General features: G+C 52.0%; 1 protein-coding gene across 8 annotated transcripts in view; it reads right to left on the minus strand.

Moving 5' to 3' along the window:
* Positions 1-632: 632 nt before the first annotated feature.
* SRPK2 (SRSF protein kinase 2) overlaps positions 633-27,508 on the minus strand; it is a 133,097-nt gene continuing 106,221 nt past the window's right edge. For 5 of the 8 annotated variants that reach the window (XM_046669658.1, XM_046669656.1, XM_046669657.1 and 2 more), the window contains 8 exons: positions 25,963-26,209; positions 24,184-24,666; positions 17,796-17,896; positions 17,578-17,685; positions 13,051-13,120; positions 12,356-12,448; positions 11,892-11,984; positions 633-2,068 (listed from right to left, as the gene is read on the minus strand). In XM_046669658.1, coding sequence (XP_046525614.1) covers positions 1,884-2,068; positions 11,892-11,984; positions 12,356-12,448; positions 13,051-13,120; positions 17,578-17,685; positions 17,796-17,896; positions 24,184-24,666; positions 25,963-26,209 — 1,380 coding nt within the window. In that variant the 3' untranslated portion in view covers positions 633-1,883. The other 3 variants (XM_046669661.1, XM_046669660.1, XM_046669662.1) reach the window with 3 other exon arrangements.

Raw genomic sequence — 27,508 nt, forward strand, 5'->3', positions numbered from 1 at the left:
ATATGGTACCCTACAGCCCCATGGGAAAAACAGCACGTACAGGTCACGGATGGGGGCATGCTGCCCCGCACGGCAGCACGTGAGGTAAGGCCAACTCCCAGGAGGACTGTGTGTCCTGTTCCCCCCCAGTGAATACCGTTAAAAAAGCAAAAGGAAACCTGCAATGCTCAAACAAAATATAGTTAGGATGTTTCTGACGAAACATGAATGAAAAAGGATCACTGAAATTCTAGCTAACAGATCTACGCTACAGATCTCCTCTGAATCCATATTCTCCCCTTAGAGAACGAGGAAGGACCTCCCTGGAACAAGCCTTCACGCATGTCCTACAGCTACCTTTCCTGCAACGGGGACGCTGATATTTCCTTTCCTTTGGGTTACACTACACTGAAAGGACAGCAAATGTTTGTTGATTCTATCGCTTCAAACATAGGCCAATGACTGAGGCAATGTCTGGAAAAAAAACCAAAACACTTTAATTTTTAAGACAACTGCAAGCACCTCAAACAATGGATTATTGTTACAACACTTGTTATCTTTTCACAATCTAGTTATTGCAAAGGCATATGGATAAATGTTAATGGACAAAGTCAAGAAAAACGAGGCACCTTAATGAATGGAAAGTTTAAAAAAAACCTGACATTCAGTCCACTGACTTCTAAAAGAGGCGTTTATACCTCTATATATTACATTCTAAAATTGTATTGCCTACTATGGTTTGTGTCCTGAATTCTACAATTTTAAGGAAATGCATAAACAAAATTGTGTGCAACCTGCAAAGGGAAAATCACTTTCTCAACGTCAATGCATGGAAGGACAACGAAACGGCTAGAATTTGTTGTGGCCGCGCGCGAACCTGCCTCTGACTGAATGCGCCCGCCGCTGCGCCAGGAGGGGCGCGTGCCGCCCGCTGTGCTGCAGACTGCGTGTGCCAGACCTGGGTTTACACAGACACGAGCAAGCTTTTCCGAAAATAGATATATATTTTTTCATTCCACACAGTGAACGTGTCCCTCTTGTCCAATTTAATCTGTGTAGAGTTGAGCTTACAGCACTTGAAGGTGGGCTTCACAATTTCAAAGGGAAATTGCTCTTTTTCCTTAAAAGTACTTTAAAAAATATGCAAAAATATGAATGGGAGTGCTAAACTGTAACACGTATTTTCGAATGAGAAGTGTGTCGTTTCTTTCTCTAAAGTGCCATATAGGGAATGACATAACCCAGAGCCACTTGCTTTGAAATCCCATGGGAAAGGGCTGTTATGGAATGAAAAGTTCGCACGACTCCTTGGAGAGTACAAGTCCGCTACATGCAACTTAGGCTACAAAGCACTCCAGGCCGGGCAGCTTTTCTGAGATCGGAGTCCCCATCCCATATTTAATGGAATTAACATTTACAGGGTGCATTTACATACACTATAATACAGGAATGATGTCCCTTTGCCAGAAGATAAAATTGTACATTTCCTCGCTATTCCTTGGTTCCAACTTGATAATTTCTTAAGATTGTAAATTATATAGTACTCAGCTAAAATATTTCTTCATAAATAGTTACAAAACCTGCCAAAACACAAGGGGGAAAGTATTTTTTGTTCAAAAAAATTGACATTTGAATGTCACACAACACAAGAAACAATGTTAGAGACGTTCTTGTTTCCAGAAGAAAGTGGGTCAGTAAACTACTAAGCTGAAGACGACAGACTACCCTCCCCAGGATCACAGTGCACAAAAAGCAAAACGTCAGACAACAGTACCTCGAAGCAAAATAAAGGTCTGAGGATGAAGCCAGCTCACTGGTAATCCTGTTAAAGAATGAGAGGCCCGGTTCAGGGCCAACGTACTGGGAACATTTGCTAGCTCAGACCGCCGCGTCTGCAGAAGCCGCTAAGAATTCAACCACGGGTGCCGAAGGCATTCGCAGGCCGACGCTCGCTTCTCGGGAACCATTTCTAACATCGGGATCAGGAAATCTGTAAACTGGGCCGCATCTTCGTGAGGCCAGCCGTACTTCTCCACGAGGACGTCGAACAGGCTCCAGGGCTTCAGCTTGGTGATGTGCCGCAGTTCTCCTGCAGGGAAAACAGCAGGTCAGGAAGGCGCCAAACCTGCATCTCCCGTTGTTGGTCCAGCCAGGTTCTTTTCAGGGGAGAGAGAACGACCTACCTGCTCGACGCTACGCGACACCAAAGCGCGCCAGCGTCCCCCCAAGCCATGAGCATCTGGTGTGTATATGACCGCATCCTAGTTCAAGTCAGCTTGGCAACGGTCAAGAGGGGTTCAGGTAAGGGGGGCAGTCCCTGCGCCTCGGCTCTGCGTCTCTGTGCGGCAGCGCACCTGCAGGGTCCTGGCTCGCGGACTGTGGGTGGAGGCGCTCTTACGCCCACTCGGGGTCTTTTGCAGTCAACAAACTTGCTTAGAACAAGTTTTAAGACATACGCTATTTAAGCTCCTCGGACCACTGTTTCTGCATGTTACCGTGAAAAGAAGAGGGAGCCTTGTCCTCCAGGACAGCACATTTCAAGAGAACTTCCTTTATCTGTACTGACCAAGATGGTAGCTGCCAGGATACGTGGCTACTGAGCACCTGAAATGTGGCTAGTGTGACCACAGAACTGAAGCGTTCATTTTACTCTGTTTCAACTTAAATAGCCATAAGTAGCTAGCGGCTACTATAGTGGACAGCAAAGCTCTAGAGGCCAACCCGAATCAAATACCATCCATGTCTACACAGTTGTAAAATTTAAGATACCAGGATCAATTCATAAACCTTGAAGTGACACTTTTCAAAAGTGTAAAGTGTGGGTTACAAGCAGCCCTGACTGACAGAACAGAATGACCAAGAAGCTAGCGAACGGTCTGTGAGCTGCAACAGCCTTTCTCATAAAAGGAAAAAAAGTGATTTTCAAGTCAGACTGTCCAAAGGTCAGGGGAACTTTCAACAGGAGTAACTCGATTCGCCTGTTGGAAGCCCTCACGGGACAGCCCAGCCCCGCCCACACAGGCCTCCCTGGGTGCCCCTCAGGGTCTGCCCAGCAGCTCCACAGACAGGGCGGCGCTGCCCTGCGCCCCCACCCTCCGGGCGCAGAGTGAACCCGAGGCCTCCAGACCCCGACGGGCGCCGGTGCGGGCCCCGTTCTCTCCCCTTCCAGCGGCCGCGACCTAACCAACAAGGCGATCCTTCCTCGACACGCGTTAACAGGGACGCAGCGCCGTGCTGACGAAGATCTTCCCACGAGGCCTGGTCTGTCTCACCCATTCGTTCAACTCAGTTACAAACACGCCCTCTTTCTTCAATCATAAAGAAAATAAGAGAACATTACAGAAAACTACAAAAACAAAAGGAGAAACAACCTGCAATCCTACCCCACAGTGACTTTTCCTTTTGGCCTGCGCTCTTTCCATGTGCGCTCTTACGAACTCGCATGTCCGCGGAGTTGGAATCACGATGTGCACAGAATTCCAAATCTCTTGTTAAAGGGGCTGCTGTATAAAAGCAGCTCTGGCTCCATGTGAGGACTGGGGAGAGTGACGCACGGCTTCCAGACTGCGGGTCAGGTCTGCCAGTGCGGGAGGGGCACCTGCCATCTCGGAGGAGCGTCTTCCCTGCAGTGGAAGGGCAGCCCCATGAGCACGAAGGCTGGGCAATCACTGGACGCCCACCCCTTTAAGCCGGACGTTTCAGGTCTCGGGACCCAGCCTCAGGAGATAAACCCGGGCTGCCCCCGACCCCAAAATGTGCTCACGGCAAAATTACAAATGCTCAGTAACAGGAGAATGACGGTTAAAAAACGGCCACCACAGCACAGCCACTGGATGCGTGTTACTTAACAACAAGGGGGAAACGATACGGTACAGTGTCGCTAGTGAAAGAAGAGAAGACTGCGTTCTACACAGGGTCACAAGAGGGGTTTTCAAAGCACCCAGAAGATGGACAGCAGGTGCCCCAAAGAGCAGCTCTGGCACAGGTTGTCCCCTCTCTCTCTGCCTTTTCTAGAATGCAGTCTACTGATTTTATATAGTGACGGCTGACCTCACCACAGCAAGGTGAAAGCAACTCAGAAAGCGCCCACCTCACAGGCTAAGGCAAGTCCCGGGGGCGGGGGCGGGGGGGGCCTGAGCTTGCCTGCTCTGACACAGAGCGCACACTCCCTGGGTCTGTGAACGAAGCCACTGCTCCTGACACCAAGAAATCCATTTCTGAGGGCACCAGTTTTTAAACTAACTAAAATGAATCAACAGGCATCAAATTTAGACTCTTTCATGAAAAAGAGAAAAGCTTTATCATGATAGATGCCTTAAAATCTGCATAATATAGTGATGAAAACGATACAGTGCTGGAAGGCTATGAAAAACTAGTTATTCATACCTAACTAGCAGCGCTACACATCGACAGAAACATTGCTAAAGAACAGCCTAAAATATCTACCAAACTTTGACCAGGTCATCTCACACAAAAACTGTGTGCAAAGATGCTCTCTGTAGTAGGAAAATATGCAACCCATAAAATAATCCTAAGTACCAAGAGGACGGAATACGTAATAATATTGCAATATAGCAGAGTACCGAATTGCCTCTAAAAAGAACCAATATGTGCATTATGTAGACAGGTGGAAAAACTTTGTAACGCCAGGAAGAAACAGGAAATCAACTCGCCTAGGCCCTGTGATTATATGTACAAATCCTTATGTTTGATTCAAGGATGAGGAAAGACGCTGTCTTAGGAAGCCCAAGATCACTTACAAACCAACCCTCAGCTCCCCAACTGGCGCAGCGACTGCGAGGAGACACCAAGAACAGGGTCACGGGAGCGAGCGCCTCCCGGCCGCGCGCCAGCTCCAGCCCGCGGCTGTCACACAAGGGACAGAGCTGCCTCCACCACCGCTGCTTACAGGAAAACACAAAAGGGGAAGGGCAGAAAACACTGAAAAACAACTTTTTACTATTTGTTCCTGTTGTAAAAGTAGCTCCCTGACAAGGTAAAGAGTTTTCACCATGACTGTTGTTTCTCTTAGGAAAACTTTCCAGGATACGTTTTGCTGAAACCAATTTGGCAAATAACCAGACACTTAATTGTGGCATCTTTACTGTTCAAGCCGTTCCCACCCTCTCTTTCTCAAAGAAGTCTGAGGATCGCTTCACCTCTCCTCAGGGCCAGCTCTCACACACGTGCATGTGAACCAGGGGCCAGCCCGGCCGAGGGACACCCCGCATCACTGCCGCCCTCGGCAGCCCACGGGGCTTCCTCCTCTCTGGGGACAGAACCACCTGGACAAAGCCAGGGACCACTGGCAGGAAACAAGCCCTGGGGGAGGGCTCCTCCTCTGGGATCACCAGGCTGTTTGCCCGTCCCAGATTACCAGAGAACTTTCTAAGGAAAAAGGTAAGTACTTCCATTATACTTCTCTGGAATATTATTTTAAGTGATTTGTGAGGCAAAATACATTATTTTGTCCATGAAATTATAATATTCCACAATTAAACATAACAAGCATAGAAGGTTTTACACCACACATGGGAGTCTATGGGGGCAAGTTCTGGTACGGTATTCTAGGGGATACTGTATCCAGAAAAGGAACCACAACATAAAAGAGATTAGGACCAATTTCAATAGCACACACCTAAGAAAGGAAAGCTATCAATCGATACTGGTAGAAAACAAGACAGAAAACACAAGAAATTTGAACATATTCCTACGAAGTATACGTCGGTATATATTTGAGTTCAAAATCTGGATAAACCCGACCTCCCACACATAAAAAAATTAACTAAAAATGGGCCATACGCCTAAGTGTAAGAGCTTTTAAACTATAAATTCTAAGAAGAAAACAGAATAAGTCTTCATGACTTTGAGGTAGGCACTGGTTTCTTAGATGTGACATCGAAGTAATTAAAAAAAGTAGAAAATGAGACTTGCTCAAAATTAAAAACTTCACTACTTCAACCATCACACACGTGCGTTCAAGAGACATGAGAACCTACATCCACACAACAACTTGTGCACGAATGTTCACAGCAGCGCGGTCCACAAGAGCCACGAAGTGGAATCCACCCACCTGTCCATCGACTGATGGACGGAGGAACCAAATGTGCTCCATCCGTGCAGAAAAAGAAGGGAACACGGACTCGCTGCCACACAGAGGAACCGGGGACACATCGCAGTAAGTCAAAGGAGCCATCACCAAAGTCGCCATCTTGTCTGATGCCATTTACATGAAACACCCGGAAGAGGCAAATCCACGGGGACAGAAAGCAGATGCGTGGCTGTCAGGGGCTGAGGGTGAGGATGGTGGAGAGAGGGGGCTAGTGGCCACGTGGTTTCTGTCTGAGATAATAGAAATGCTCTAAAATCCCACAGTGGTGACGGCTGCATAACTGAATATACTAAACACGACGGAACTGCATCCTTCAAAACGGTGAACTGTATGGCATGCAGATTGTATCTCGGTAAAGCTGTTTAGAGCAAACTGGTACAGAGCATCCAAGAAATAACTTTAAAAGAATTCCAATGTTGTGTTAATGCACGTGGAGAAAGAAACACTTCACTAATTAGTAGCTCATAATAAACGAGAGGAATAAATGGGATGAACTATAATAGAATTTACTTGAACCTGTTACAGCAATAATTTCATTGCTTTGTTTGCATCCTATGCTCAAATCCAAAATTAAACGATTAAGAGAGTAATTCAAACCTACGATCAACCACGTGTGGCCCGTGGCTTACTTCCAGCGTCTCCGCTGTCTTGTGGGCACCTCGCCCGCCCCCGGGCGCAGCATTGCCCTCTCGGCCCGTATCCCCAGGCTCTGGCGGGAGGCAGGGACCTCAGCGAGGGGCCGGGGCGTCACAGGGCAGACGAGGACGGTCCCAGGCAAGGAGGACATACTGCCACCCGCCCGCAGCTCACAAAGGCTTCCGTCCAAAACCAAGGCTGGGCCCAGGTCAGCGTTTCCAAATGTAAGAACTCGGTATCACCGAAGCCCCGGCACCAGGCCCCTGCCTAGGCCGGGTCCCGTGGTGAGGACCGGGCCAGCCCGCCCGCCCAGCTCTGCTTCTCCTGCTCGGACTCGGAAGCGATGCTCATGGTCAAACCGGGGTTAAAGCGGCTCCTGGTTCGAAGCTGCAAGACTGCCAGCACCAGGCCACTTTCTAGTTATTTCCGGAGTCAAGACGTCACCGAGAAGACCCTGCGCTGACCTCCCCGCCCACAGCGCCGCCGGGCACCTCATCGGAGGCCCAGGCCCCGTTCCCAGCCAGGGGACCCCGGCTCCTGGCGCCACGGGCGCCCACGTGCATCCGCCCGCATCCCCCCGCGCAGGTGGGGACCGCCTGGACCACACGCTTCCGAACCGGAGCCAGGCCGACCGCAGAGGGCGGCGGCCAGCAAACGGCTCTGCTCTGCACCGAAATAAGGGAACCTGCTGATTTTCAGTGATTCTGGAGGTAAGTGAAAATCGTTCTAACAAGTTTCCTCTCAAACGCTGAAAACTGAGAATAGGAAACAGACTCTTGTGTACCAGCCCAGCTCCCGCCGTCCCGCCGCCGGGCCCGGGAACGTGAATTCATGCTGCAGACACAGCCCTTTGGCTGCCTGGAAGTTTCTCGCGTGCTTTAGAATTCTGCATTGTAAATTTCAGAAGGTCTTTGGTCTGACAAACAAAAGCACTCACACATATCCCAACACACTGACTTTAAAAAGCCCTCAGTTTTTAGAAAAGCAAGCTGTCTCCTCGGACACTTCCATTCTCCACACAGCCGTTGGCACTGAAACCACGGCTACCGCCGGCCGAGAGAGCGTGTGTCCAGCTGCGCACAAGGGGTGCTCCAGGCTGCACTGCTTCCCGCCATCACCTGAGAGCTGGCACCCTTCCGAGGACTGCCCCCTCCGTGGGGACATGTCTAGGCAGTTTGGGCCGCTGTCACAAAACACAGCCCCCTTGGCGGCTTATAAACAACACGTTTACTTCTCCAGTTCTGGAGGCTGGAAGGCCGAGGAGCTCGGGGCGCAGACTCCTCCAGGGGTCCTCACGGGGCAGAAGGGGCTGGGAGCGCTCTGGGGCCCCTTTTCTGAGAGCCAACATCCCATTCAGGAGGGCCCACCTCCCAACGCCAGCACCTTTAGGGTTTAGGATTTCAACGTACAAATTTCGGGGGGGGGGACAAAACATTCAGATCTCAGCAGGACAGGACAGGGACAAAACCCACAGAGGTGTTTATTTCTAGTGGGCCGCATCCTGACACACTGACCAACATAGTCGTCGTCCTTAATGCTCTTTGGTGGCTAATGTCCACATTCAAGGGGATAACTAACAAATCAAACCTCAATAAGGCGAGAACAGAAATTACATGCCCTGCCCAAAAAATCCAGCTCAATTTTAAAATCCCTGGCACACAAAAGATTCAAACTAGGACCAATCATTTTACGCCGAATTGTAAGGAAGAAGATATCGCTGAGGTGCGGGCAACAATTAACTTTAACACGCAGGCCCCACCTCCTTCCCGGGCCTTGGGTCGGGGTAAATTTGCTTCCCACCCAAGAGGACAAAGAACAGGAAAGCCTCCTGTCCGCTACCTCCCGATCTCAACTACTTTCCAATGAGACGGGAGCAAACTATCAGCAGTTTCCATTTTACAGTTCTGCCACAATGTATTTTAGATAAAAAGTTAAATGGTGGGGCCAGCCCTGTGGATAAGTTCATTGCGCTTCGCTTTGGCAGCCCAGGTTCGCAGATTCGGATGCTGGTGTAAACCTCTATCACTGCCAGCCATACTGTGGTGGTGACCCACATACAAAATAGAGGAAGACTGGCACACACGTTAGCTCAGGGTCAATCTTCCTCAGCAAAAATTTAAATTAAATTAAATGGATACATTTAAGACCCCATTATTTCTAAAATGTATATTTACACATATTACGTAGGGAGGCATGCCAAAACACATCTTTTATGCAACAAATCATTCCCCTCATGCTAAGGGACATGGAGAAATCTATTTTCATCATCATATCATTCCCGGGACTTCAGTAAAAACCCAAAATCCCTTCCAACCCCCACAGTTACTATATACAAACATAAGCAGGAAGGAACTGTGGTCCCAATTCCTAGGCATCTTAGGGGACTTCTTGACTCATCATAAATTCTCCCCTACATCCAAAGGAAGGGAAGGGGAGACGCTGCCAAAGTAACACCACGTCAGATGTCTCTGGTCTATCTCTGCCAAGGATGCCCAACACAGTTCAACTCAGAAGGCCAGCCCCCTTCAAACAAGCTCCTCGGAAGAACCACGCACACAAGGCCCAATCAGCGTGCAAGATGACGACGCGACGGGAGGACAGCAAGGCCCTGCGCAGCACCTTCTATTGCCACCTGGGCATGGGCCGTCCCGGGAGCAAGGGTGCTGACGGGAAGACCAATGTGAGGGCCGCAGGACAGGGAGCTCTGAGCTGGAACCAGCCAGCAGCCGACACCAGCTCAGCACGCATCCCTCTGAAGAGCCCCACCAGACAGGCGAGGAGAGGGCTCAGGCATTCAGGGGGGCTGGCCCTGGTGGCCTGCAGCTCAGGCCAGAGGCAAAGCCTAACAGGCAGGAGAGAGCCTCGAGTGACTGCCCCCACGAGCAAACTGAGCTGCAGGCTGCCTGGAAAGGCACCCTCAAAGAACTCGCCTGACTTCACTTTCTCACCATTCAAGGCCCCTCCTCTGATCTCGCCTTCCTCTTCGGCCCTGCTGTGCACAGTATGTGGTTCCCAACCCACAGAGAGTGGACAGGGAGAAACGCAGAGCCCCGTTACTCCAGGAGGCTCCTTACTGCAGAGGAAAGGGAAGCAGGAGCACAATTCAAGGAAAGTCCCTGTGTGCCATCAATGGCCGCTGGTCCCCACCATGCCCTATGCCCGCGGTGGGAAATGAGGTTCCCACAGCCTGGGGCAGGAACCCGCTCCTCAGCCTACAGCAGGCTCTCTACTTGCCTAGAGGAGCAGGTGCCTGGCTGGGTGCTCTCTCGGGTCTTCCCGTCCCCTCTGGAGCACTGGCAAGTCAACGGTGTTCTCTGTTCCCATGACAGACTAGGCTGGGAGCTCTTGGCCACCCTCCCCACTGAGCCCCGTGTGACAATGTGAGGCCACCGCCGGGTGTTCGCTGCCTGTCGTCCAGCAGCCGCATCCTTCTGGGGCCAGGCCAGTTCTCACAGGCTCCGAAAACACTCCGAAACGTGGAAGAAGGGATCTGCCTGCATTAAAATAAACCCAATTCCCCAAGCCACACTGAACCCCAACCTATAATAATCCATAACTCTTCCTTGCTTCAAGCGTTTTCAAATAACATTTTCTGGAAGTCTCCGAGGGAAACTCAGTCCCCTCTCTCAGTGATACCACTGTCTGGTGGTTCATAACGTTTATGGTGTTTTCCTGTTTGTCACTCTGCCCCGGCAATAACACCTAGCTCCTACTGCGCTATGTGCCACCCAGCACTCTCTCATACCTTCTCATGACAATGAGGCACCCTGAAGCGTCCCCGTGGACAGACGAGGAAACAAAGGTTCAGAGAGGACACGAAGCGCTCAGTCCTACACACGCTCAAACCCCAGCTCTGTCACTGAACACAGCTCAGTGGCAAAGCCACGTCACCGCCCTTAATGTATGTGAGCCTGTGCGAGAGTGTGTGTGTGGAGAGAGAACTCTGTACCTCGTTCAGGGGACCCAGACTTGAAGACCAGATTCTCAGAACCAAAATTAACCCAAGGTGTCTGAAGAACAGTTTTCCCTGACATTTTTTTTTTTCCTATGAAAAGCCTTCAAAAGGTAGTAAGAACACAACCACGTCTAGTGACACATGTCACAGGCTGGCCCTGGGCGGTCCCAGAACAGCCGAGTCATGGCCGTGTGCTCAGAGTGAGCGGAGCGGGAAACCACCATGTCGGCACGGCTCCTCCTCGACTTGCAGGCACCGACCAGGGAAACGCGATTTAAAGATAAAACAAGAACTGGCCAGCTTAACATCACTGAAGTGTATAGCAAAGGATCATCACTCTAAGGAATTCCTGATCTCATAGGAAAATAGAAACTAAAATTGGTTCTCCAAATTTGGCTAAAGCAAGGGACAGAGAGTATCCGGGACTCTGAGAAATTTCTAGAAACACCATGTCCTGCTCACACCAACTTTAAAAGCTCTTTATTAAAGAGTGCTGCAACCCCAAAATAATCTAAGCTGGGAAAACATGAATTAAGAGGGCCAACTATACTCACACAAAAGAATACGGCACTGGGGAGGGGTCTTTAAAAGCAAACGCCCTGGCGCTCTGGAGCGCTTTTAAGAAGTGATCACTGGCTATGAGTACACAGGGCAAAGACACAGTTGCTGAGGGTCATGCCCAGGGAAGGTCAACAAGAGCTGCGGTACTAAACACATCACCCACAATACCCTGTGCGCTAACGCAGTGGGAGACCACGTGATTGACAAGCGCATGAGGCACGCAGACGTCACAGGCCCACACCCACTACATCCAGTCTCAGACAGATCGCGGGGGACGTGGACAGACGTGCATGGAGTCCGAGCTGCAGGCCGCCGGCGCTCTGCTGCAGAGACACTGCAGCTCCGTGAATAAAAGGAAAATACATAAGTCTAGCTGGTTTCTAAAACTCACTCAAACTCCTTTTTATAAATCCTTGAATATCCAGATTGGCGCTTGGAGCAGGAAAGGATTTTAGGAAGGCTGTTCTCTTACAAAATTCTTATTCCACAGATATCAGACGGTTCAAGTTTACTTCTTGAGAGCTTTCTTCAGCAGAATTCCCCAGTTGTAAAAGTCCAGATCTTTCTCCACTGCCCACACGTGAATGTACAATTTCTCCTTTTGGGAGAAGATTATGCTGAAAATTAGTGTTGCATAAATACCGTTACCTTTTCTGGTGAAAAACTCCTTGGAATATTTCCCCAACATAGCGTATTTTCGAGGGACTTTCCCCAGCAGTTCAATGATCAATGCTATGTGATCTGCATTGGGAAACATTGCCAGCAAAACAGAAACACACGACAGTTTAATCAGTACACTGCATGCAGACACTGTCACCGCCCGCGCAGACAGAAACAGAGCGTGACCTAATGATCGAAAGCACAGGGTTGGCGCGGACGGCCGGATTCTGGGCCCCCAGTGCTGAGGACACCCAGGAAGAGCTGGCGCACAGGCGACCGCGGCACAGGGCCAAATGCGGTCTTCCCGCTCAGCTTTTAAACCAGCACAGGGGTCCTGCTGGGCGCTTTCTGAATTTAGGAGCAATGCCCTTGTCACCACTAGTGCGACAATCGGCAGCTGCTCTTCCATTTCTGTCTGCATCGTGGCGCTTTTCAAAAAGGAGAGGTACTACCTCTGCGATTGAAGAATTCCCGCGAATATTTTCCAGACAGAGCAAAGTGCCTTGGGATACTGCCTAGCAGCTCTATGATGTGGGCTATGTGGTCTATGGAGGAGAGAACAAGGATCCGGGAATGGGAGGGGTGCGGGGAAGGGCGGGGTAAAAGAAGAGGGAAAAATTGAAATTAGTAAAAAATCAGAAATAGATCCAAATCAACAATGTCTGCAGCACATCCAGGAGAGCTTCTGGGCTGGCAGGCCTCAGGCACCGTCGGGGCGCGAGCAGTGACTGAGGTGGCAGCCCAGGGCAGCCCAGCATCGAAAGCAAATAAGCATGGAGATGGTGAGCCTACAGAGGGAACTCAAGCCAGAATTCCCGGGTTTTCAACTCGGCTCGCAAGCAGGACAGAGAAATGGGCAGCGCTCGGTGGACAAAGGACCACGGACGGGCCTTGGGGTCGGCACAGTTGTCCTTGCCCGGCTGGCTGGGGGTGGGCGCAGGCCCAGGGGCTCTCCCAGTGCCGCCCGAGCCGGGGGCTCTGCCCATTCCCTGTGCCTGAGGGGCTTCAAGCTCAAAGGAAAAGCGTCTGAGTTGGGTGTTTGAAAACCAAACCCAGCTTCAGGTCGGTGTGAAAACCCCGTGCTCTCCAGAAGGCCAGGACTTCCCGGAGCCCCAGGCTGAGGTGCTCAGCAGGCAGCTGTACTCACCTTCGTCCCTGGAATAGTCTTCTCCAGAATGTGGCTCAAACAAATAATCACCGGTGGCCAGCTCAAATGCCTAGGACACAACAGACGACACGCTGAGCACGTCGCAGAACCCGGCCCCCCAGTCAGCGTGCTCCCTCCTCACTCAGGAGACCCATGTTTTATGGGGATCTGAAGCCAAGCAGAGAGCCTCCAAGAAGGGCTGCACACCGAACTCTTCCTCCCTTCCACCCAGTTTAAAGAGGCTGCAGAGACATCCCTGCAGCTCTTCTACTGCAAGACGGGAGGGCTGCGTCCTCTCCGCTTTGCGGGAAGCCAAACGGCTACACCGGCACGTGGGCCAGCAGCCTGCCAGGCCCGGGCCGAGCACTGTGCTCCCTCCACGTGGCACGACGGGGACGGCCCAGGACCAGGGCTGCCTGCCCCCGGGGCCCATCCACACCACAGGCCGGCCTGGCCCTGACCATGGGCGGGTCTGCTCTCTTGAAGCAAAGAGCTCCCTGTCTTAGTCCCGGAGGGCTATTTTCAGCATCTAAGCATCATTTCATTCATTTCTGACTCAACCAAGCAAAACCTGCAGCCAGAGGAGTGGCCCCTGCTCAGCCCCCCGGGGCCAGGAGGGAGGGACCACCGTGCAGGTCCAGGAGGGCAGGGGGCGCGGCTCTGGGCTGCCACTGTCCCCACCTGCCCAACCCCGCATGGTGCCTGTGGGGAGCCATCTGTTTCCACTCTGCCAGATGGTCTACTTCCCTTGCTCACAAAATCTCGGGGCCGTGAGTTTAATTTGGTAACAACATATAAGGATGGCAACTGCCGTTGCTCTGATCTAATACCATGTTTTAAATTTTTTAAAAAAAGGATAAGCTAAATCCCATTTTTGGTTTTTCTCATATTAACTTTTCTTCTGTATTAGATCCTGCTGTTCTGCAAGGCGCCCAGTGCCCCTTCCTTGACGCCTGTGGGCCACCCCACCCTCTCGAGGCCCTGCCCCCAATCCTGCCCCTGATGAGCCGTCGCTGCGGCGACCCAACGCCCATGGGGTGCAGGGTTGCCTTAAGGGAACGTTGGTCTGCTGGGGGTGGGGCACCTGTCCTGTACTGTCCTTCCAAACCAAAAGAGGGCGCACTCGCCCGGGGCCACAGCTCTTCCCTTTTTTTTCTTTGGAGAAAGGAGGAAAGTGGGCTGACGAGACTGTTGCCACCAGCCCCTGCGATGAGCACGGACTCGTGGACTGAGGATCCCTGCCCTGAACCGACCTGGGTCTGAGCAGGACCTGGACATGCTGAGTCTCACACAGGTGAGGGTGGTCACCCGAGTGGCGCCGGGCCCGGAAGGTCCTCGCTTGCGGCCGCTCCTCTCCACCCAGTGAACAGGGAGATGGGGCCAGCGCCAGGTCAGGACAGAAAACCTCAAACTCGGCCACAGACGCAAGGGAACGTCAGGATCACACAGAGAATGGCCAGAAGAGGCCTCCTCACCTGGGACACAATCGATTCAATACCTCACACGCCGAGAGAAAAAGGCGAAACCCTAACGGAGGGAGAAGCCGCGAGAAGCCACGCCATGGACGTCCACGGAGAGCCCCAGCGGCTCTGACCCGTCCTCGGGTCCTCGCTCACGCTTCCAGACAACTTGCAAAAACATTTCCACCTGGTTGTATATATTTCCTACAGCCTAAGGTGTCCTCTGGATGATGACCATTCTGATTAGCACCCAGGTATCCCCAACGAAACGTGTGAGTGGAAGAAGCCTGTCGAAATGGCTTAAAGGAAAAAAGGCAGAGGCAAGATGGAGGCCCCTTGCCATGGTATCCCGCCCTGGTTCTCTGGAGAAGGATGAGATTTTCTTCACAAACAGGACCTGCGCCACAGGGCGATGCACATCCCATGACAAGGGCAGCCTCTGTGCCCTACAACCTGCTCTAAGGCTGGCGGCCACGAGCCCACCAAGACGACCGCCTTCAACTCAGCAAGTGACTCCCAATACAGCTTTCTGCTCTGATCACTGTTTATTTTTAGTATTCGGGAACTGTGGATTCCTCCCTCTGCAGCTGGCCCGATCCCCTCGCAGGGTTGCCCCGTGCTGGGGAGATTGGGTGCCTCCTTCCTGCAATGGCCTCCTGTTCTGAACAAACAAGGTCACCGACTCGTTCTGTGCGTGACCCAGGCTGCAGAAGGCCGGTAAACCATGTCAGCGGGCCCTTCCTGTCTCCATGGCACTGGCTGGGGCTCACCACAGAGTCCGCAAGAAGATGCCTGCTCAGGACTCGGACACACAGGTGCGCAGGAACCGACGCCTCAGCCCGCACGGAAGTTTTAGATGATATGCACATCGGAGGGGCCCCAAAGCTCAAGAAAAGGAAGAGAGATTCAACGCCTGACACATCCCAGCGACTCGGCCTCACTGTGTCGTCCTTCTCCAGCTGTACAAGCTCCTCCCAGACACAGCAAAGGCACTTCTCAGTGAGCGTGGCCACCAGCCGCCAGCAGGCGCTCCCCTCCACTGGGGGGGTGCCGTGAGACGGGGGCCATTTATGACACTCTGAGGACTGTGGGCTCGGCCGCCAAGAACACTCTGGCGCTTTATCACAGCTGGTCTATTTTTAACTGCGACCACCGGGTAGAGGCGGGGAAACTGCCTCACCTTCCCCGGGCTCCCCACGATGAACCAAAGGGTCCTCTCGGACACGAGCTCCAGGAACGGGGCAAGGGAGGAATGAAGCACTGCCCCTTCCAGAAAAATCACCTTGTAACACCCCATTAAAAAACCCTCGTAAGCAGCCCTGCAAGCACCATGGGAGCTCATGCTTAGTCTCCTGGGGGAGGTGAAAGGCGTGACCACTTCTCCCGAGTGGTCTGTCACTGGGGCTCATGGCACGGTTCACAGCACCAGCAGAAGCCGGCGGACAGGAGACTGTGTGGAGGGACCAGGCCTTACCCAACGGAAGGCCTGAGAGACAACTGGGTATAAAACTGTGCCTACAGCTCCACCATTATTCCACTACATGTGCGATCTTGTCCTATTTTTCTGGTTATATCACCAAAATTTAACACCCCAAATTAGAAGCACCGGATCTCAGAGTTGAAAGAGTTCTCAGAGGCGAATTCAGGGCAGCCCCAATATGGGCCTGCTGTGTTGCTGGGGACAGCGAGGCCCGACCTCACCACGTCCTGAAACAGAACATCCTCCCCGCAGCGCTCCCTTCCTGCCCACCTCACTCCGCCCGCCGCCCCGGCCCACAGTCAGAGCGAGCCTGAGCCCCCACACAGCAGTCTCGAAACTCAAAGCGACAGCCCACGTCCAGCAGTTCTTTAAACTCTTCTCTTCTATGCCTAGCACGGCAAGGACTCAGTTCTGACACTTCCTGAAAAACTTAATTTTTAAAATTATCTGGTATTATCCATCAGAGCAACGTGGGCCTAGAAAGGACAGCATTTCTGATCTATTTGGCCATAACTGTCGCCTCAGATTGTGCTGACTTGGAAGACACAAAACATATCCATTTTTTCATATCCTTTTAGCGCTCTGTTAACACTGCTTCTCCTTTAGCTTCAGAAGACACGACACAGCACACTCAAAAGAACTGGGACATTGATCCTTGATTAACAGACAATTATATTTAATCTGCATTGCTTTTTTCAGTGAGAAGACAAGTGCCAAGCTTTACACACGTGCCCTTTCATTTAAATACCAGAGGAGAATTTGGAAAAAATAAATAAGAAATAAGAAAACCATGAAATACCACCCTAAGCAACATACACACACCTCCGCTTTTCCAACATGGAGCGATGAAGAACAGCCCAGTAAGAGGAAGGCACTGAACTAGCGAGGAAACAGGGCTGGGAAAGAGGACCGCAAGGGGCCAGCGGATGAGGGGCCACGCTCCGCGATTCACAGCTAAGGATGGAGTGAGACAAAGACCTGGCGGCAGCCAGGGGAGAGCTCAAACTTGCGATGCACAAAACTGGCAGCAAAACCAGCTCCGACACGTGGGTGAAGGAGGAGGCGCCCTGCGGCCAAACGTGGTGGTTCCTACAGGGCCAGCCTCTGGCAAGGGGTGCCGCAGCTGTGCAGTCCCAGAGGTGACGCACAGCCTCGAGCAGAAGCAGGAACACCCTCTGGATTCTGCTTCACCAAGGAGGGAGCGGGAACACTGGAGACGGGAAAGCCGTTCCTCCCCAGGATGGGGCTGAGGTCCGCCAGGGGCACGGCGAAGGCTGCCCCTCCGCCCCCGACCTCCCCGGGACAAGGGCAGCTGCACTCCCCCAGCGAGCTGGCGGGCTAGCAGGGACCCCGCGTCGGCCGTCAGCCGGCCAGGGGTCTGGGGCTCGGGGCTGTGGGGGGCTTTCAAAAAGAGCATCTCGCACAGGAGCAACCCCACCCCAGCACGTGCCCAGGAAGACTTCCTGCCATTCTAAGACGCCACGGCAGCCACCTCGCCCTCAGCTGGCCCGCGGCGGCCACACTGGGGGACAGCCTGGCACCCTAATGGGCAGGCACTCCCACGGATGCCCCACCAGCCCCTCTTACCATACAGGCCGTGCTCCAGATGTCGGCGGGGGTGCTGTAACCGGCTCCGATCAGAACCTCGATGGACCGGTACTGACGAGTCTGGATGTCTTCCGTGAAGTGCTTATGCTGGAAGAGAACACACTGCATTACCCCGGGGGGCATGGACACCACAAAACACAGAGGTCTTCTAAGACGTGGTCAGGACCCACACGTTGGAGGAAGCGAAGTCCACTTACCACCCAGCAAGCATTCCCCAGGTCGGCAATCTTCACTCTGATCTTATCTGCGTTCCGCGGATCCAGGGGATTCACCAGCAGGTCGGCAGCCCGGGTCTTGGCTGGCATGGCAAACAGCAGGCAGTTAGTGTGGGCAGAGCTCTGTGTGCCACGTCTGCAGGCACGGAGCCCCCTGCTCTACACGGCGACCAGCCACCGATCAGCCCTGGAATCCTGTAAGTTGAACTCAACAGAATTTAAAATCCTTGGTCTCCATCTCCAGGAAGTATTTCACAGAAGAGAGCAAACTTGGGCTGCCCGAGACCCTGCAGGCCCTGCCCCGTCCCCTCCTTTCGCTCCTGATTCCGTCACCTCGAGGTGAGCCCAGCTCTGCTCCCCTCGGCATCTTTCCAGCGGCTCCTTGTCCTATCAGACCCCATTCCCTGACAGACCACATCGAGCTTGTTGGTGCATCACTGCCCGGAACACGAGGGTAGAGGGAATGCTGCCCTGGGTGACCAATCCCTTCCTAAGGGACACACAGTTCCCCTGGCACCCACAGCTCTCCCCCTCTGCCTCTGCTTGCGCTGAGCACAGAGACCTCAAAAGTTAGATGACGGCTGATCAAGAAATACAGATTAAAGGTGGGGACCGATCCTTCTGGCTGAGCTTTGGACAAGGAATCCTCAGGACAGGGGTCTCCTGAGATGGCCTGGGTCCTAAGGGCAAACCTCTGCGGTCCCTCACAAACTCATCAAGTACTCAGGCCACTCTGCCCCCAGGGTGACCCTAGGGTCTCTCAACAGCAGGCACAGGGCTAGGCTCCACAGGGCTCCCGGCCAGTGGAGGTGCCAAGATGTGTGAGACCACGCCTGCAGCGAGCACAGCCAACCAGGGGCCAGCGATGAAGAAAAGAAACTTGGTGAGACGCAGAGAGACGGTGCTGAAGAGAGTCAGCATCTTGATCGGACCTCAAACTGACCTACAAGCTCGAATTTCGGGAAAGGATGAGCTGTCACCATGGCTTCTATTTATTTTAGAAGTAATTCTGAAATGGTATTTACAGACTAAGCAGAAAAGCCTGCTTAAGGCTGAACAGTCAACGCCCTTTTGCTCACTCACAGCTGGGCTCTGCTAACAGCCCACACCTCCCCTTGGGACAGCGTGCCATGGAGCCTCGGTGCTTGGGGAGGCTCCCATGCCCAGCATCCCCAAAGGCAGCAGGGCAGTGAGCAGGGAAGGCACCCAAGAGTGAGGGCACCCACAGACTCCCCAGGAGGGGCCACAGGACACAGAGAGAACTCTGGCCAATGATTTATCCCTCAAGGGCCATCTGTCGGGCTTGTGGATCAACCTGCATGGCCAGGTTCCCTTCTTGCATCTGTCCTATGCCACCTCTCTCTTCATAAGGATGCTGATCCACCAGGGGCCTGAGCAAAGGCCAGGAGTGAGCTGAGGAGAAGGAACACAGGCACTCAGAGAAGGCAGAGACCCACCTGAGGAGGCAAAATGGATGCACTGAACAGGGAATGGGCTGAGAGCAGAGTTCCAGGAGAAACACAGCAGTGTGACCAATGGAGGGACGGGCAGCGCCAGAAAGGGCTCGATGAATCCCTCGGCATTTAACTCAAGAGAGTCAGCAGGCCAGAAAAGGGAATCTGCGGTTTGCAGAACTGGATCCAAAGCTAAGTTTCAATACTGACAAATTTGAAGACTCTGGCAAATGACTTACAGTCTTTGAGGCTCAGTTCTCAGGCAACGAGGAAGCGAAGAAGAAGGCGACTCTCCCCACCCACCCACGAGAAAGAAGACCAAACGCAGGAGAGCCGCTGCAGCGTCTGCCTGGCCAGACCCAGGGCCTCCGCTCTGCCCGCAGCGAGCCAGACCACCCTCCGAGGCTGAGGCTCCTAACGGCACAGAGCAGGGGAAGCCGCCCGCTGGGGCCCTCGGCTCTGGACAACTCAGACCAAAGGTCTGACGTAGAAGAGCAGGGAGCTCCGGGCTCCGACACCTGAGGGCACTCAAGGGGAAGGGGGCTCCGTAATCGCCACCACTCCCACCTGCTGTTGTAAAGACGTTTCACAGAGGCTGCATAAGCCAATCGGGCTGGAGGAAACACTCTGAAAGACACACTGCCACACATCTTCAATATCCCTCATTTATGGTCAGTGAATGAAGCCTCTTCAGTGACACGCTGTTGTCCTGGTTCAGGGCTGTAACAGTCCCCAGCTCACGATGCATCCTAGATGACACCGGGGAGTGAGTCTCGAAAAGCTAACTGTACATGAACAGGAGGCAAGTGGAAGAGGAGCTGCCCGGACGTGCGCGCATCGCCTGCCACCCTCAGGAGCTGACAAACAGGTGGCTCAGCCTCGCTGCGGGCAGGCATCAGGTCGCGCCCCTGGGTGTCGTGCGCGTGGGCACCTACCACAGTTCTTCCTTGCTCTGCTTCTACCGAGGAGGGAACGAAAAGTGGGGAGAGAGAAGGAAACCTTCACTTCGAGAGCGGCTGGGCCCTTCAGTGACTTCCAATGAGCCGGACTCTGGGTGACAGCGGATTCCTTCCCCGTGAAGCCAGCCTGAAGCCTCGTGAAGCGGCAGCCAGCAGCCTCCAGCACTGGAACAGCACCTCCACTCAGCGCAGGGATTGGCTGGCCCCAGACCGACTCCTCCGAGGAGAAAAGAGCCTGCCGAGGAGGGACGGATCCTCGCTACATGCGGGAGGCTGAGCACCAGGCCCACGGACACAGCAGAACCAGGAGACTTAACGCCCAAACCTGACCCGTTTCTTCACCAAGTGTTCACTGCGGCCCTTCCACGCGCCAGACGCCGCCTTGGCACTGGGGACAGCGTGAACGGGGCAGACAAGGCTCCCCCAACCACACCCCAAATTAGGAAACGCGCGCGCCGGTCGGGAACGTGGGCGATAAAGTCCCTAAGATGAGCGTTCACACACCACGTCAGGTGCTCTATGTACCATAAAGGAAAACAAAGCACAGAAAGGGGACGGTGGCAGGGGGCGTGTCCAGGGAGCAGCGCCAACCCAGGAGAGGCCTGAGTGGGGGGCGGAGGAGACAGCGTGCGGAGCGCAGCAGGCAGGAGCAAGCTCGCTTTCTGGAGAAAGCTCAGAAGCAGCCAGCGTGGCAGGCGCAGGTGAGCAAGGGGAACCGAGGCACGGAGAGGACTGCAGAGAGGGCTGCCGGCTGGGCTGGGCACAGCCTGAGAGCTGCGGAGCGCGGCCTCTGAGCAGAGCCACGCTGGAGACCAGGGTGACTGGGCGCCCTCTAAAGAGCCCTCTTGACCGCCCTCCAGAGATGGGACTAGTGGAGGTGAGACGAGCATGGAGCTTGTACTGCAGCAGCCGAGGCAAGGACCAACAGTGACCTGGGTCACTACGAGGTGACAGCAAAGGGACCCCAATGCACCCTGCAGGGGAAGCCAACAGGAGCACCCTGGCACAGGGCTCGTCCTTCAGGTGTGACAAGCCGGGACGCGTGATGGCTCTAGCAGCTCATAACCCAAGCGGCCTCCTGCCTCCTCGTCTCCACCTTCAAGGGCCCCCAAACCAGTGCAGGGAAAAGCTCACGGCCTCAAGCCCAGCGTGGAAGCTCCTCAGTCTTCTCATTGTGGCCGACCTCTCCTTCTCCTGTCGCCTAGTGTGGACGCTCTGCTCTAACGAGGAGGGTCTGCACGAACTCTGAACAGAGCTTGTTTCTCTTGCCTCATGCTCACCAATACCAGGTGGCCAATGACCAGCCTGCAGGCCATCCCTTCCATGCAGGAAACCAAACCCCTTCCGTGGAGGTGCCCACGGTGACCAAAAGACCAAGCTGGAAACCAAAACTGAGTGCCTCTAAAAAATGCCTGGATGAGAGGACCCTGTCCCTGCCATGTCCCCAGAATTCAAGGACACTGAAAAGGCCTGCTTGGCAGCAGACTGAGAGCAATGAGAAAAACAGACTTCCCACTGCTTCTTCCTGACTCAACATTCACGCGACAGGGTGCTGGGGACGGGAGTGTGCTGGACAGAACTGGGACTGTGAGGGGACAAAGTGAGGAGGAGAGCACTACAAACGGAGACCACTGGCTTGTTTGCCCGTTATCCTGAGTCGGGTGCTGAGGACACACTGCACTCTCAAAGGGCTTACATCCCAGTGAGAAGAAAGACAATGGAAACGGACAACGAGCAGATGGATAAGAAAAAGACGACAAGTAGGAAAAGACGGGCAAGAGGCCTGAGACCTGCTGAGGACACAGGAGGATCTACATTTGAGCTGTCACCTGACAAAAGAACAGAAGTTTGCCAAAAGGATGGACCATGCAAAAACAGGAGGAAACATCCCACGCAGGAGGAAAAACACAGAGGTACAGAAGCATGAGCGACCAGGTCATGATCACACAGACGCCCTCTAGCACGTCTCGAAAATAAGCTGGGAACAGGTTCTGCCACACTTGGGACTGCTAAGCTTTTTGACTGTTTACTCCATCAATAAAAATGTTTGGGGGACCGACCCAGTGGCGCAGCAATTAAGTTCGCATGTTCTGCTTCGCTGGCCCGGGGTTCGCCAGTTTGGATCCCGGATGTGGACATGGCACCGCTTGGCAAGCCACACTGTGGTAGGCGTCCCACATATAAAGTGGAGGAAGATGGGCACTGATGTTAGCTCAGGGCCAGTCTTCCTCCCCAAAAAAGAGGAGGACTGGTGGCAGATGTTAACTCAGGGCTAATCTTCCTCAAAAAAAAAAAAAAGTTTGAACACTCACCCCAATATATGCGTATTTATAAATTTTACATACTACTGGCTCCTATTTTTATGTCCATCAAAAAACATTAAAAAATTAGTAACCAAAACTGTTTGGAGATATGGCCCACTCCAGCCTGGGACACATGGTTCTAGAAGGCAAGAAAGCACCTGAGAAAGGAGAGGACTATGTCAGACTTGAGAGCCACCCCCAAGAGGCTCACATGGGCCAGATTTGGGACAGTTCTGATATCAAAGAAAAAAAAGCTATAAATGATTATAACACATAATTCAATGTGTTTTAAAAGAAAAAAGAATCCATGAGTCCATGACAGGAAGGAATGTGAGAGAGACAGCAGGGAGGGTGGCGAGCCAGAAGGAGCGGGGTACCCCGCCCCCGCCCCATCGCGGGCCCTGTGTGTCTCCCCCAGCTGGCTGCTCCTGAGTTACCCCCTTTTATAATAAACCAGTGACCCAGCAAGGAAACTGTCTCCTCGAGTTCTCTGAGCTGCTTTAACAAAATAATTGAACCCGAGGAGTGGGTCACGGGAACCTCCAACCTGTGGCTGAGGGTCAGAAATACAGGTGGTTGGCATACGAGCGGGGGACAGTCTTGGGCGACCAACCCCTGAACCTGGGTGATCTGATGCTATCTCCAAGTATCAGAACTGAGTTAAATGGAGTCAGTTAAATGGTCATTTGGTGACCACAAGCGTCAGAGTAGCACAAGCATCAAGGAGACCCAGAGAGGTGAGTGCTCCCTTAGGTGAGCCTACATTCCACATGAACGCATTTCCTAAGTGCCTCCCAACAGACCCCGGTCATCTCGAAGGGGAGCAGGCGGGGAGTCCGTCCACCACATCCTGTGCACGGTGAGCCACAGCCCACGAGTCACAAGGACGGCTCTGTGCGGCTCCACCCGCTGGAGGGAAAGGGGCTGCAGAATTTCTTAGGCTATTTGCAGGCTGGCTCATCATGACTGGCCATGTATTTAAACGCTCTTGTCAGCAGAGGGAGCAGAGGAGGTGTCTGAGCTTTCCCACTGTGGGCCGGAAGGGAAGCCAGCCGTGGTGCCCAGTGTCTGCTTACTCAAGTCCCGAGCATGTCACAGGCAGGGACACGTCATGTGGCATTCACTCTCAAAAGGAGGGGGTGTAAGTCATCAGCACATTTACATCCATGCCGCTTCCTTTAAAATCTCAGTAGCAGAGCCTTATAATCAGGAACAACTATCAAAATAAAAGATGACAAAGGGCAGGGACATTTTTCCTTGAATAGAAACAAAACAGAACAAAAACCAAAACTAAATATAATACTATCAGATGGAAGGACAAATTATAAATTAAACTACACGTTCTAGAAAGCTACAGGTGTAAGCTGCCAGACTTGGAAGATTTCTGCCAATGTAGATGTCACTGAACAAATACAGAAAGAATGAGAAAGGCTCAGAAATGGGATCAGATATGCAGAGAGCAAGAGAAAGCCCAGCAGCACAGAATATCTTTTGAATTCTATTACTTATTCACGAGTACCAAAGTGTAAAATGAAAATAGTTAATGCATGCACCCGTGGCTTTACCACCTCCAGCCAATTCCCTTCACAGCGTTTGTCAAGCGTGTGACACTTGGGCCACCGAAAGCAGACACTTGACGGGGACGGACACTTACCTTTTGGCAAATCGCCAGTGCTGGAGGCAGAGACCGTCCTGCTTCTGTCACGGGATGGACTGCTCTCCTCGTGCTCGGTCAGTGGGGATCCCTCGGAAAGTGCAGAGCCACAAGCCACAGGTTCTAAGGACCCAGAGAACAACGATGCGGAAAACTCCGGAAACTGTGACTCGGGAATTTTATGTCGTCCATTTGGCAATTCACCATTGAATTGTTCATAGGAGCTGCTATATGTATAATCACTTTCTGCGTTTGGCTCATCAAGGTTATACTCCTCGGGATTCGGGCAATCTTCTTCATCATCGTCTTCATCATCCAACTGCTGTTCCAGTAGGAACGGGCCATTCTCAATATGGCCATTGGTTTTGGGTGATTCTATCCACGTAGGGTCTATGTTCGCAAGTTCCTGTTCAACATCATCTTCATCTTTCTCGATGTTTTCTTTCTCAGCATCTTCTTTCTCTTCCTGGTCCTCAGCTTCACCTTAAAAAGTTGATGGATTAAGAATTAGAACTCACTACTCTCCGTAGCACAGTGGCACTAGCTACTTACTTCCTCCAACAAGAGACATTTTCGAATGTCCTTAATTCATGTACCACACAGCAAACACCTCTTGGCGCTCAGGGTAAAATCTTCAGGTTTTCTAAATCTTATCCTTCATTTATTAAATAATTGGCACACTCTTACTAGAAAGTTACTCTAGACAGCTTTTGGAGAAAAATGACTATGGGAGGCCCTCCTCATCCATGGGGGGACACATTCCAAGGCCCCCCTAGTGGACGCCTGAAAACGTGGACAGCACACCAAATCCTATATATGCTATGTTTTTCTCCCTGTATATTCATAACTATGATAAAGTTTAATTTATAAATTAGGCATAGCAAGAGATTAATAACAATATTAATCTCTTTGTTATTGTAATAACAATACTAAAATAGAGCAATTATAACAATATACTGTAATAAAAGTTACTGTAGATTTTAGCAACTTCAGTATACAATTTTCTCCTTAAGTCAAGAACTTTCACCTTTTCACATCAAGGAAGCACTTTATGGCTTCTCTTCGGCATATGTGAATTGCCAGCATCACTGTTCTTGTGTTCTGGAGCCAATATTAAGCAAACTAAGGGTGACTTGAACACAAGTACTTCGACACCTAGACAGTTGATCTGATAACCGAGTTGGCTACTGAGCGACTAACAGGCAGGGCGCGTACACAGCCGGGATACGCTGGAAAAGGGACGATTCACGTCCCAGGCAGGATGGCGCAAGACTTCATAGTGCTACTCAAAATGGCCCGCAAGTTAAAACTTATGAATTGCTTATTTCTGGAATTTTCCATCTAATATTTTTGGACCATGGTTAACTGTGGGTAACTGAAACCAGAGAAAGTGACCCAGCGGATAAGGGGGCTACTGTATTCAGTGCGAGCTGCCATTCCGTCTCTCCCCTCTGCTCTACAATCTTCAGAAAAGGTCTGCGGATGCATCACTGTTAGGCAAAAGGTTAATTCCAAAACAGAGGACAATTATTAGCATGAGAGAGACATGGTGTTTCTCAGACATCTTCTACTTTTTAAAAAACTATTTTGAAATATTAACATATTTCTGGCGCAGACTTTACAAATGAACTGCCAGACTGTTCCTCCCGAAAAAGGAGGTGCAGGGAATCACCCTCACGTCTGAGGCAGCAGCAAGTCACACTCTGTGACGACTTGGCGGGAGCCCACTAACGTCGCTCCCAGGACCCCCAGGCAGCCCGGCCTCCAGGTGTCACTGACCATTGTCGTTCGTAGCCTCTGCCTCGGCAGCCTCCTCCAGCTCTGCTGTTTTCAGTTTCATCTCTGGGCGGTCTTCATCGTCTTGCTCATTGGAAGGTACAGCTGATGTGACGTTTTCTTCTATTATTTTCCTTTCGGCTTCTCGCTCCAATTCCTCTATTTCCTGCAGACGCTTTTCCAGTAACTCGGCCTGCCTTTTCTGCTTCTTTTTCAGTTTTTTCTTTTTGTTTTTAGATATTTTTCCTATCTACACGTTAAGAAAATACCACAGGTCAGTTTGCTTCTTTTTAAAGCACTAAGCAACAGTATCAGTGCTGGCAGCAGGGCAAACACCAACAAGTCCTGCCTTTTCAGGTCACATTCGATTAAGATTACCCGCCCAGACATGAGCTCCACCTCATGGTTAGGGCTACAGTAAAGCCAGCAAAAAGACAGCAGTGCTAAAATCCAGGAATGGGAGTCCAACTAGGTCCCGCCCTCAGAGGGATACGCTAAACCCACTGAGTCTTTTTCATTTAAACTCTCAGAAGAACTAAAGAGGCTGAGATGCGCTTGCCTTTGAACAAGAGGCACCGCTGGCAAGTTTCATCTGCTGCTACCTGTATCAACGTCCTCTCCTCACTGTCTCACCCAACTGTCTGCCGAAAACGAACAGTCTACCAAACCAGGTCTATTTCCTCCCTTGTTGGTCGACAGCTCTGTTTGGGTGTGGGTCTCACACAGTGAGCTGTTATCAACAGCCAAGGCTGCGTGAACTGTAAAAACATGAGCATATGAAGTTAATGAAAAAAGGAAAAGCCAGGTTTCAGTCTGCCTCCAGTCTTGGCCATGTGACTCGGAAAGTCCTGGCAGTGAGGCCTCCAGGCTCTCAGAGAATCGATAATCCAAACAAGCCGCTCCGGCCCCACAGAGCTGTGGGAACGATGGGCACCTCGGCAGGCCAGGTGGCGTCGTCATCACGACGGCCTCTCGTTCCAGGACTTCCACTCAAACTGAGGCTGGTGGCAGCACTTGGACCTTCTGCACATTTCTTTTCAAAGGCTTTTGGTTGACAAAGCTCTCTCAAAATCTGCAGGTGACCCATGGCTCCGTCCTCTCCTGGGAGCGAGCCAGGCTGAGGTGGCCAGGGCGGGAGCTAATTCTGAGCAGCTGGTTTCACTGGGTCAGACTTAGGGTTTTGGCAGGACCACAAAATAAATAATACTCTTTCATATTTAACTACTGGCTGGGAAAAAATCAGAACAGCAGCTTCCGAAAAACATGTAACTTGGAGGCCAATCAGGAAGAATGTAAAGTGTTTCTGGAATAACCACACCTCAAACTCTCTCTCACTTCACGTCTCTTCAGGTTCGGCCAACAGCCAGGAAACGAAGGACATGAGGAAACGAAGCTCCAACTTGCAGTGGCCCCAATTACCCCACCTCTAAAATCACTTCAACTTATCAAACAGGAGGTCTTATAGTCAAGGATCCACGGCATTGATCAACATGCCTGTCTTGTCCTCCACATTAATACACATCAGAACATCAGTGACTGAGAAGAAACC

The sequence above is a fragment of the Equus quagga genome, chromosome 8 (genome assembly GCF_021613505.1).
Source record: "Equus quagga isolate Etosha38 chromosome 8, UCLA_HA_Equagga_1.0, whole genome shotgun sequence".
Classification (NCBI taxonomy): Eukaryota; Metazoa; Chordata; class Mammalia; order Perissodactyla; family Equidae; genus Equus; species Equus quagga.